The sequence below is a fragment of the Cucurbita pepo genome, chromosome LG06, assembly GCF_002806865.2.
Source record: "Cucurbita pepo subsp. pepo cultivar mu-cu-16 chromosome LG06, ASM280686v2, whole genome shotgun sequence".
Classification (NCBI taxonomy): Eukaryota; Viridiplantae; Streptophyta; class Magnoliopsida; order Cucurbitales; family Cucurbitaceae; genus Cucurbita; species Cucurbita pepo.
This window is the reverse complement of record NC_036643.1, coordinates 6,221,373-6,233,452: the sequence shown is the minus strand read 5'-3', so window position 1 is coordinate 6,233,452 and position 12,080 is coordinate 6,221,373. Positions and strand designations below refer to the sequence as shown.

The following is a 12,080-nucleotide window of genomic DNA, read 5'->3' as shown; positions in this document are numbered from 1 at the left end:
TCGAATTGGCTCCCCAGCCGGTGTATTTGTTATGCACAGTTGGAGCTCTTCATCGGGTTCGACGCTCACCGGAGCAGTTATGCCGTCGCCGATTACCTCTGTGGATTAGCGTTTGATGGAAATGTGGCAGCCGGCCTTATCGAGTTGACCCAGGCTCACAATATTAGCCTTGAGTCTCGGGATGAAGTAGACGTCGGTCAGCTTGTGATGATTGCCTCCCTTGCCGACGAATAGGATGGTGCCGTGCCCTTCGATCTCAACGACGGAGCCGTCGCTGAATTTCACCGATTTGAGCGAGCACTCGCTCCTCCTTCAGTCGAATTGGCTCCCCAGCCGGTGCATTTGTTATGCACAGTTGGAGCTCTTCCTCGGGTTCGACGNTGAGCGAGCACTCGCTCCTCCTTCAGTCGAATTGGCTCCCCAGCCGGTGTATTTTGTTATGCACAGTTGAAGCTCTTCATCGGGTTCGACGTCAGGTAGGACTGATGCAATCGCCGATTACCTCTGTGGATTAGGGAGCTCTTTCTCGGGTTCGACGTCAGGTAGGACTGATGCAATCACCATGAAAAGGGCCGGCTCATCCTCCTCGGAATGAGCCACACATGGGCCTTTTCGGCCGTCTCCTTGTTCCTGAGCTTGCTCNTTCATCCTCCTCGGAATGAGCCACATGGGCCTTTTCGGCCGTCTTCTTGTTCCTGAGCTTGCTCCAGCAATTCTTGCTCAGGTGACCTCTCTTCCCACCCGTCATCAGTCGACTCCTCCTTCTTTTGATCCGCCTCTTTCCCGTGCGCATGCGCCGACGAGATTTCCACGGCTTCTTACCGCAATTTGATGGAAATGTGGCAGCCGGCCTTATCGAGTTGACCCAGGCTCACAATATTAGCCTTGAGTCTCGGGATGAAGTAGACGTCGGTCAGCTTGTGATGATTGCCTCCCTTGCCGACGAATAGGATGGTGCCGTGCCCTTCGATCTCAACGACGGAGCCGTCGCTGAATTTCACCGATTTGAGCGAGCACTCGCTCCTCCTTCAGTCGAATTGGCTCCCCAGCCGGTGTATTTTGTTATGCACAGTTGAAGCTCTTCATCGGGTTCGACGTCAGGTAGGACTGATGCAATCGCCGATTACCTCTGTGGATTAGGGAGCTCTTTCTCGGGTTCGACGTCAGGTAGGACTGATGCAATCACCATGAAAAGGGCCGGCTCATCCTCCTCGGAATGAGCCACACATGGGCCTTTTCGGCCGTCTCCTTGTTCCTGAGCTTGCTCCAGCAATTCTTGCTCAGGTGATCTCTCTTCCCACAGAACGAGCACTGGATTGGCCGGTCATCAGTCGACTCCTCCTTCTTTTGATCCGCCTCTTTCCCGTGCGCATGCGCCGGAGAGATTTCCACGACTTCTTACCGCCTTTGCGGCTGGAGGGCCCAGACGACCCTTTTTGTCGAGAGCTGAAAGAGCTGAAATGGTATTTTTCTTGCCATTCCTCCTCAGTGAGGAGTAGACGACCCTCTCTTTGCCATTCCCGCACTCGCTGTACACCGACCCGACGAGATTTAATTCCTTCCCAGGCCAACCGATCCTCCCGATACTCAATCGTTTCTCCTTCTTCTTTGTCGAGAGCTGAAAGAGCTGAAATGGTATTTTTCTTGCCATTCCTCCTCAGTGAGGAGTAGAGGACCCTCTTTGTCGAGAGCTGAAAGAGCTGCGTTACGCGTTACGCAGTCTTCCCGATCACCTCTTCCACCGTTAGGTCGTTCACGTCAAGCAATGTCTCGATTTCTGTCNGACCCTCTTTGCCATTCCCGCACTCGCTGTACACCGACCCGACGAGATTTAATTCCTTCCCAGGCCAACCGATCCTCCCGATACTCAATCGTTTCTCCTTCTTCTTTGTCGAGAGCTGAAAGAGCTGAAATGGTATTTTTCTTGCCATTCCTCCTCAGTGAGGAGTAGAGGACCCTCTTTGTCGAGAGCTGAAAGAGCTGCGTTACGCGTTACGCAGTCTTCCCGATCACCTCTTCCACCGTTAGGTCGTTCACGTCAAGCAATGTCTCGATTTCTGTCTCGCTGATGCTCAATGTTGGATACCCGCACTCGCTGTACACCGACCTGACGGGATTTAATTCCTTCCCAGGCCAACCGAGATCCTCCAGATACTCAATCGTTTCTCCTTAACGACGGCAGTCGTTGTCTCCCTTTCACTCGCTCAACGACACCTCGACGCCCGTTATCACGACGTCGGCCTCTTCGTGGTGGTGATGGAGATACCGGCACTTGGCGGCGGCGTGGAGGAGTGAGCGAGCCTACTCGGGATGGACCCCACGTTGTGCTTATTTTCACACTTTGCATTTTCATTTACTCGAAACTGAGACCTGTGTGTTGTTAGGTCGACTCTCTAACCACTTGAGCTATTCAACTTGATTGTTGATAGGATGGCTCCTCCGCAATGATATACACCGATGGCTTCAACTTGGCTCTGATACCACTTGTTGGATTTCGATAATCGGCCAGGGAAATCCTTTCTTTTCGGTGAGAGGAAATTGTCTACAGAGGTTGTTGGAAGAAAAATAAAATAAAATGAGTAAAATATCAGAGAGAAGGACTGAAAGTTTGACTGCGCTTAAAATCAGGTTGTGAAATCTTCCTATTTAAATATAACCTATCCTAAAAATGGGTGGAGAGTGGCCAACTGAATCTGTGCCACTTCCGAGAAAATTGCCGTCTAAGAATTTCCTAATCCATTCGACGTGTTTGTCAAAATGGTCAAACGGAGAATTAATGTAAACGTGTGAATCTAAATAAGGAAAAACAAAGGTTTTATCTAACAGCAACCACACCTCTAATCCCTCCAGAATGGGAGGAGGAGACAAATCGAAGATCGGAGGAGTTGAGACAAGACAACCCCAATGTGGGACTGGCGTCTTAGGCAGAGGGTCTCACAATCAGAACCACTTCAATCGACCACCTCTCTCTTCTATCCTATGTAAAGGGAACCATAGGGTGTATGAATGTCCAAAGAGGGCGCACAACAAGCGATTCAAGCCGCATTAGACGCGGACGCAGATGCAAAATTCGAGGGAGAAGAAATCGAGAAAGTGTTGAACATAGAAACACCCCGGATGGGAGCCCTGAAGTTCTTATCTGCACTTCAAAAGAAGACAAGGGAACAAAGGGAGCCAATCGAAAAAGGTCTCATGTATGTGGAAGCGTGGGTGAATCACAAGTTGGCCAGGAATACGATGGTCAATTCAGGAGCCACCCACAACTCCATGACCAAGACAGAAGCAAATCAGTTGAACATCAAATGACATTGAGACTCGGGGAAGATGAAGGCCATTAACTCTGTGGCCTTACCGATTCTCGGAATAGCGAGGAAGACGGCACTTAAGTTGGGAACATGGAGTAGCTTGGTGCACTTTGTAATCGTCAAAATGGACGACTTTGATGTGGTACTCGGGATGGAATTCCTTTTGGAACATAAGGTGATCCCCATACCCTTGGCCAATTGCCTAGTCATAACAGGGTCAACTCCAACTGTTGTTCAGACAAGTATCAAACAGTCCAACGGAATCAAGATGATTTCGGCGCTCCAACTTAAACGGGGTCTTGCACGTAATGAACCAACGTTCATGGCCATTCCAATGGTGGAAACCGAAAGAACGATTGATATTGTTCCCGTAGAAATACAGTGTGTACTAGACGAGTACTGAGAAATGTTGGAGAGTCTACCAAAAACTTTACCACCTCGTCGAGGTATAGACCACAAGATTGAATTGATACCGAGGTCGAAACCCCCAACAAAGAACACTTATAGAATGGCTCCACCCGAGTTAGCGGAGCTACGAAAGCAGTTGGATGAACTACTTACTACTGGATTCATCAGACCTGCGAAAGCCCCCTACAAAGCCCCAGTATTCTTCAGAAGAAGAAGGATGGGAGTCTTTGCCTATGCATAGACTACCATGCCCTAAACAAGATCACTGTCAGGAATAAATACCCTCTACCCATCATTATCGACTTGTTCGATCGACTACATGGCGCAAAGTATTTCTCGAAACTCGACCTAAGGTTGGGATATTATTAAGTTAGGATTGCTGAGGGAAATGTGCCCAAAACGACTTGCTTCACTATATACGGGGCCTTTGAATTCCTAGTCATGCCTTTTGGGTTGACTAATGTCCCGACCACATTCTACGCCTTGATGAACCAAGTCTTCCACGAGTATCTCGATAAGTTCGTGGTAGTCTATTTGGACGACGTAGTGGTCTACAGCTCCACAATGAAAGAGCATGAACACCACCTGCGGTTAGTTTTCGAAAAGCTAAGAGAACACCAATTATATGTGAAGAGGGAAAAATGCACGTTTGCACAACAACGAATCAACTTCCTTGGACACGTAATAGAATCAGGCAAGGTAGGCATGGAAGAGGAGAAAGTCAAGGCCATAAAGGAGTGGAAGACCCCTCCTCAATGACAGAAGTGCACTCCTTTCTTGGGTTGGCAAATGACTATCGACGATTCGTTGAAGGATTCTCGAAGTGCGCAGAGCCCTTGACCCAACTACTAAAGAAGGGAAACAAGTGGAGTTGGACTTCACAGTGCCAAGAAGCCTTTGACAACCTTAAGAACGCCATGATGGAAGGGCCAGTTTTAGGGATTGCCGATGTGACGAAACCTTTCGAAGTTGAGACGGATGCCTCAGACTTTTCCCTAGGGGCGTTTTACTGCAGAAGGGACACTCCATTGTATACGAGAGTCAGAAGCTAAACGATGTAGAAAGAAGGTACGCAGCGTCCGAGAAAGAAATGCTGGCAGTGGTCCATTGTTTACGATCTTGGAGACAGTATCTCCTCGGAGCCAAGTTTGTAGTCAAGACAGACAACAGCTCCATATGTCACTTCTTTGATCAACCCAAGTTATCGTCGAAGCAAGCGCGTTGGCAGGAATGCGTGGCCGAATTTGACTTTCAGTTCGAACACAGGTCAGGTAAAGAGCGAACATGCGACCTGTGCATGTTGGCCCACCTACAAGAAATAAGTTGAGCGGAACGATATAGGAAAGTATCGAGGAACACCTAGCCAAAGACTCGGCTGCTCAGGCCATCATGCAGCTAGCTAGAGAGGGGAAGACGCTAGTTTTGGGTTGAAGACAATTTACTCTTCACCAAAGGAATCGTCTTTACGTCCCCCGTTCGGGAAACTTGAGGAGACTCCTACTAAAAGAATGCCACGACACACCATGGGCAGGCCACAACGGGTGGCAAATAACCTATGTCCTCCTAAAAAGGGGTACTATTGGCCGAACCTCCGCGACGATGCGATACAATTCACAAAGACCTGCCTTATCTGCCAACAAGACAAGGTTGTGTGAAACAAAATTGCGGGACTACTAGAACCTCTACCGGTCCCGTCTCGACCATGGGAAAGTGTTTCTCTAGATTTCATCACACACCTCCCCAAGGTAGGAGAAATGGAGTCGATCTCGGTCATCATTGACAGATTCTCTAAATATGCCACATTTATCCCAACTCGCAAGTCATGCTCGGCCGACGCGACCGCACAGTTATTTTTTCGACATGTCAAGTTGTGGGGCATTCCCACCAGCATTGTCAACGATCACGATCCGAGATTCACAGGAACCTTCTGGACTGAATTGTTCAAGCTATTGAGGTTGAGCCTAAACGTCTCTTCGAGTTACCACCCCGAAACTGATGGACAAACATAAAGGTTCAACAATATGCTTGAGGAGTTCTTACGTCATTTTATCAATGTGCGACAGAAGAATTGGGTTTAGATGCTCGATGTTGCTCAGTTTAGCTTCAATTGCCAACAAAGATCGTCGATAGGGAAAACCCCTTTTGAAATAGTATGCGGCAGACAACCACTCATGCCCCATGTCATTGACCACCCTTATGTCGGGAGAAGCCCTCAAGCGTACAACTTCACCAAAGAGTGGAAGCATACCTTTGAAATAGCATGAGCGTACTTAGAGAAAGCCTCCAGAAGAATGAAGAAGTGGGCAGACCGCAAACGAAAAGCATTAGAGTTCCAAGCTGATGACCAAGTAATATTCAAGCTGAGATCAGGACAATTTAGATTCCGGGGAATCAGGACCAGCGACTAGTGCGAAAATATGAGGGACCAACTGAGGTCATCGAGAAAGTCGAAAGGACTTCATACCGTCTCCAACTACCTACATGGATGAAAATTCACCCTATCATCCATGTAAGCAACCTCAAACCATACCATCTAGATGACGACGACTAGTAGCGCAACCAAGTGACACGACCATCAATAACGATGAAGGACTCGAGTAAGAAGGAAGTAGAAGAGATCTTGGCCGAGAGAACTCGTTGCATTGGCAAACCTAAGCGTAACTTACAGGAATTTGTAGTCAAGTGGAAAGAACTTCTAGAACAAGAAATCAATTGGGAACGTGCTGACGACCTGAAGACAGCCGCACCGTAGATTGCAGAATTCGAAGAGATGAGACGGTTGACTGGGACGTTAGCTAATTAAGTGGGGGAAAATGTCACGGTCATGCTTGTCCAAGGCATGTCGCCCATGGCTTCATGCCCGTGACATGCCGAAACCTTTGCCTTGTACTGCTTTATTGCTTTCTTTTACCGCTTTCATGTTGTATTATTTCTCTCTTATTTTCTTTAAGAGTATGACGTTTCGGCGATATCATGGCTACGCCGGGTAGACATGAAATGCCTCAAAATGTACTATAGGGGGATACGACTAGTTGTCAACTTCTCCCTATGCGATAAGTTATATGCAGTAAGCCGTTGTTGTCTTTTTGTTTACATTCCCATAAAACACCGATCTCTCTCTCTCTCTCTCGCTTTCAAACTCTTTTTCTAAAATCTCTCTCCCTCCCTTTCTAAAATCTTCTCTTGGAATCGGGACCCAAGGTTTGTATTCACGTTGTCTGACCATAGGCAACGTAATTCGAAGTAGGCTTAACCCACTCAGTGCTGAGAGTGGGTGCCGCACAATCGCCAAATCCGCTGCCTAGAAACCGCGATTGTGACACCTAGCATACTCTCTGGCAAACCGCCTAGTGCCTGGCTTTGATACATAATTTGTAAAAACCAAAACCCAATAGCTAACCTTCAATAACATATTGTCCGCTAAGGAATGTTTAGATCTTACAATCCACCTCCTTGGCGGCCAGCGTACAATCCATCCCTCTTGGGGGCTAAGCGTCCTGGTTGGCACATCGCTCGGTGTCTAGCTTTGATACCATTTGTAATAGCCCAAACCCACCGCTAGGAGATATTGTCCGCTTTGACCCGTTATATATTGCAACAGCCTCACAATTTTAAAACGCATCTGTTAGGGAGAGGTCTTCACACTCTTCTAAGAAATGCTTTGTTCTCGTCTCCAATATATTTAGAATCTCACATAATTCAAAGTAGCTTGCAAGAAATAATTGAAATAATTGAAATCAGTCAATTTGAATATAGCTCAGCTAACTACAACTTATACTCTTGATGAAAATTTGTAACGTTTGAATCTCTCACCTCACATGTTTTACGATGTATACATATATCACATTAATTAGGGAGGTAGACAAAGTCCACAATTAATAATTCTTTGGTATGAAGTAAAAGATAGTAAGGTAGATTACTCATTTCCAATTGTGGTAACTTAATCATCACAATTATACCAAACTTTTCAAAAAATGCCAAGTTCTTAATTAGCATAAAAATGTTCAAAATTCGGTCAAATTCCATATTCTTTTCTTTTTCCTTACCAAAACATCAATAAAACCAACAAACGATTCGAGACGGGATCGACCCCGCTTAAGGCGGCTCCATAGAAATCCATTGCTATTCCTTTACGACAAAGTCTTAGCAACCAGGTCCGTCCCATTCGAATTAATGCCATACATGAGATCTCAAAAATCAACCCAAACTGTTTCCGATACTAAAAAGATCTTTTTATTACGCAAAATTAAAGAAAACCCGATTTTTATAATAGTTTTACATTCTAACTTTTTTTATACCTCGAAATTGAAAGAGATTTGTTAGGATTGCAACGCACCCACCCATCGAGATGAACACAAAGAACAAGAGGAGAGAGAAAATGCAAGGAGGAACATTGGCTAAAATTTTTTATTGAACCCACGCTCATAGACACGAACACGGAGACCAGGAGAGAGAAAATTCAACGAGGAATATTGACTAAAGATTTTTTTCATAGACTTGAGTTATGTACAACAACCGAGAATACAAGGAACAGAAAAAAATAGATTTTGAAAGCACTACCTAATCCGGTATATATATGGTTTCCTTTTACTAATATTTAATCTACTCTGTCTATTGTACCAAATATATCTCTACCAAATCTTTAGGGAATATTTACCATATATATCTCTCTGTCAGATATTTACAAAATATCTACCATATATATTTCCTTTTACGAACAGACATTAGGCTCCACGTCCCAACAAGATTATTATCATGGAAGAAACCAGATATTTACGAAATATCTACCAGATCTTTTACTACATCAGGCTCCATATCCCAACGAGATTATCATCATCGAAGAAACCCGTGTGTTTACAAAATATCTACCATATATATTTCTACTGGATCTTTTACTACATCAGGGTCCATATTCCAACAAGATTATCATCATCGAACAAAACGACAAAGAGTGAAAACAGATTTGAATATCTTTAACAAGAAGAATGGATCCAAATTAAAGAGAACAAACTTTAACGTATACATTGTGAATATCATGATTACAAGTGTGTGAAGCTCCATTTTATATGCATTATTTACTTACTTTAAAATTTCAGTTTCAATTCCAATTTTTTTAGTGTGAAAAGAGATGAAGAAAGAACAGAAAAGTGGAGTTTTAGAGATGGAGAAGAGGATAAGGAAGAAGCTGAAGAACACCAATTTTATTCCATGGGAGGAGAAGAAAGAACTGATAGATAAAGAAGAAATTCAACTCCATAAAGACTTGGATCAACTTACAAATTGGGTATCATTTTTCATTCTCTTCTCTATTCCATTTGATTTTGATGTGTGTTTTTCATTGAATACAAAGCTTTGTGATTTTGAAGATAAAAATGGTGGATTCCATGAATGATGAGAAGCTCAAAGATTATCTTCAACATCGACCAAATGAATTCAAGATTCTCAAAATCCCGAGGTGTAACCCTAGGCGAAATGTAAGATTTTACTGTTCGTTTTTGTTTATGAAATTTTGATGGGTAAGTTTTCGATTTTATTGGAGAATTTATGTTTGTTTGTAACGATTTCTGCCTAAGATTTGGATTAGGTTTGAGAATTTGTATAGAACACTTGGTGTTTTCGAGATTTCGTTATATCTTGTGTGACCTAATATATCGTGTGATATGATGGATTGAGTTCTCTTGCATCTTTTATGTCACAATATGTCGTGTAATATCATGAGTTTGAGAATTCTGGTTGTGTGATCTTATGAGCTGAATTTCTCTGTATCTTTTGTGAGCTAATATGTCGTGGGATATCTTGATTCGAGTTTCTCTGTATCGTTTGTGACTTAATACGTTGTGGGATATCTTGATTCAAGTTTTTCTGTGTCTTTTGTGACCTAATATGTCGTGTGATATCATGAATCAAGTTTTTATGTATCTTTTGTGACCTATTATGTTGTGTGATATCATGATTCGAATTTCTCTGTTTCTTTTGTGACCTATGAGTTGAGTTTCAATATATCTTTTGTGAGCTAATATGTTGTTTGATATCATGATTCAAGTTTCTCTGTATCTTTATGACCTAATATACCGTGTGATATTATGATTTGAGTTTCTCTAGATCTTTTCTGACCTAATATGTCGTATGATATCATGATTTGAGTTTTTCTGTATCTTTTGCGACCTATGTTGTATGATATTATGATTCGAGTTTCTCTACATATTTTGTGACCTAATATGTCGTGTGATATCATGATTTGAGCTTCTATGTATCTTTTGTGACCTAATATCTCGTTTGATATCATGATTCGAGTTTCTCTATATCTTTTATGACCTAATATGTTGTGTGTATCATGATTCGAGTTTCTCTGTATCTTTTGTGACCTATGTTGTGTAATACCATGATTCAAGTTTCTCTAGATCTTTTGTGACCTAATATATCTTGTGATATCATGATTCAAGTTTCTCTGTATCTTTTGTGACCTAATATCTCGTGTGATATCATGATTCGAGTTTCTTTGTATCATTTGTGACCTAATATCTTGTGTGGTATCATGATTCGAGTTTCTCTAGATCTTTTGTGACCTAATATGTTGTGTGTATCATGATTCGAGTTTCTTTGTATCTTTTGTGACCTATGTTGTGTAATACCATGATTTTGTGACCTAATATGTCGTGTAATATCATGATTTGAGTTTCTCTGTATCTTTTGTGACTTAATATCTTGTGCGGTATCATGATTCGAGTTTCTCTATATCTTTTGTGACCTAATATGTCATGTGATATATTGATTCAAGTTTCTCTAGATCTTTTTTACATAATATGTCGTGTGATATCATGATTTGAGTTTCTCTGTATCTTTTGTGACCTATGCTGTGTGATATCATGATTCGAGTTTCTCTACATCTTTTGTGACCTAATATGTCGTGTTATATCATGATTCGAGCTTCTATGTATCTTTTGTGACCTAATATCTCGTTTGATATCTTGATTCGAGTTTCTCTATATCTTTTGTGACATAATATGTTGTGTGATATCATGATTCGAGTTTCTCTAGATCTTTTGTGACCTAATATGACGTGTGATATTATGATTCGAGTTTCTTTGTATCTTTTATGACCTAATATGTCGTGTGATATCCTAATTCGAGTTTCTCTGTATCTTTTACGACCTAATATGTCATGTGACATCCTAATTCAAGTTTCTCTGTATCTTTTGTGACCTAATATGTCGTATGATACCATGAGTTCTCTCTCTTTTTTTCTTTTATATGGAAGATTATTCCTATAAATCAGTTAGTCCTTTCAACATAAACTGTCCTTAGTCGTACGTTCTTCACCAATGATAAGACTTCCATAGGTCATTAGAATAGAATGGGGGTGTATTGAAAAGACTTCAACCAAGAATGCTTAAAGAACTTTGTATTGGTTCTCAAGAACAATCTCCAATCTATTGCTAAACTTTTATTTCCAGGTTCAGTATAACTTATGGAGTGATTTGAACGGAAAATCTTTCAAATATATGATCCATTTATAATTCATGGAATCGGTTTTGAATATAGTACCACCCAAATAATTTATCATCGAAGCGATATTCCAAAAAGACTTTAGATCTAAACGTAGGATAGAGATGAAAAAGAATGGCTTGTTGTGTTCATTTTCATCGGGTTTTGTTTACGCTTGTCGAAGAATTAAAATTTTAGGGTTTGTTTGATGGCAGGAACAAAGAAGTGAGGATCCTAAGTATTGGACTTCATATGGGATAATGGCTTCAGTTTGGAAGTTCCACAAGCAAGACAATGAGCAGCACCAACTTTCTTAGTTGCCTTAAATTTTGTTCAAAGTCAATGTAAAATGTTATGCAAATTCCAAATATCATAAAATAAGGTACTTTATTTACTTCCAAAGTTACTAAAAATGTGGTTTGTTTTGAAGAAATTAATGAAATAAGTTGTAATTTATGAGCTCTAACATTTGTTCCATATGGAATGTGAGAAATTTATACCCCTTGACGTGTAAGATTCATTCTATGACCGAAATTAAATATGTAACGGTCTAAGCCCACTGTTATCGGTCTATCTCTAACAGATATTGTGAGATCCTACGTCGAACTTACCTCAAGGTTTTTAAAATGTGTCTGCTAGGGAGAGGTTTTCACTGCTATCAGCCCACCGCTAGCAGATATTGTGAGATCCCACATCGGGCTTACCTCAAGGTTTTTAAAATGTGTTTGCTAGGGAGAGGTTTCCACTACTATCAGCCCACCGCTAGAGATATTGTGAGATCCCACATCGGGCTTACCTCAAGGTTTTTAAAATGTGTTTGCTAGGGAGAGGTTTCCACTGCTATCAGCCCACCGCTAGCAGATATTGTGAGATCCCACATCG

At 42.2% G+C, this 12,080-nt stretch overlaps 1 protein-coding gene across 1 annotated transcript; it reads left to right on the top strand.

The window, feature by feature from the left end:
- Positions 1-8,837: 8,837 nt before the first annotated feature.
- LOC111796971 lies at positions 8,838-11,652 on the top strand. Its single transcript, XM_023679806.1, has 3 exons — positions 8,838-8,997; positions 9,080-9,187; positions 11,414-11,652. The coding sequence occupies exons 1-3, from the start codon at positions 8,842-8,844 to the stop codon at positions 11,513-11,515; spliced, it is 366 nt and encodes a 121-aa protein (XP_023535574.1). The 5' UTR covers positions 8,838-8,841; the 3' UTR covers positions 11,516-11,652.
- The last annotated feature ends 428 nt before the right edge of the window (positions 11,653-12,080 follow it).

What these genes read in the sequence shown, in the direction of transcription:
- LOC111796971 (XM_023679806.1), top strand. Translation starts at nt 8,842, where the DNA reads ATGAAGAAAGAACAGAAAAGTGGAGTTTTAGAGATGGAGAAGAGGATA. An exon ending in TGGATCAACTTACAAATTGG is followed by an intron (nt 8,998 to 9,079) that starts GTATCATTTTTC and finishes GTGATTTTGAAG; the next exon opens with ATAAAAATGGTGGATTCCAT. An exon ending in GGTGTAACCCTAGGCGAAAT is followed by an intron (nt 9,188 to 11,413) that starts GTAAGATTTTAC and finishes GTTTGATGGCAG; the next exon opens with GAACAAAGAAGTGAGGATCC.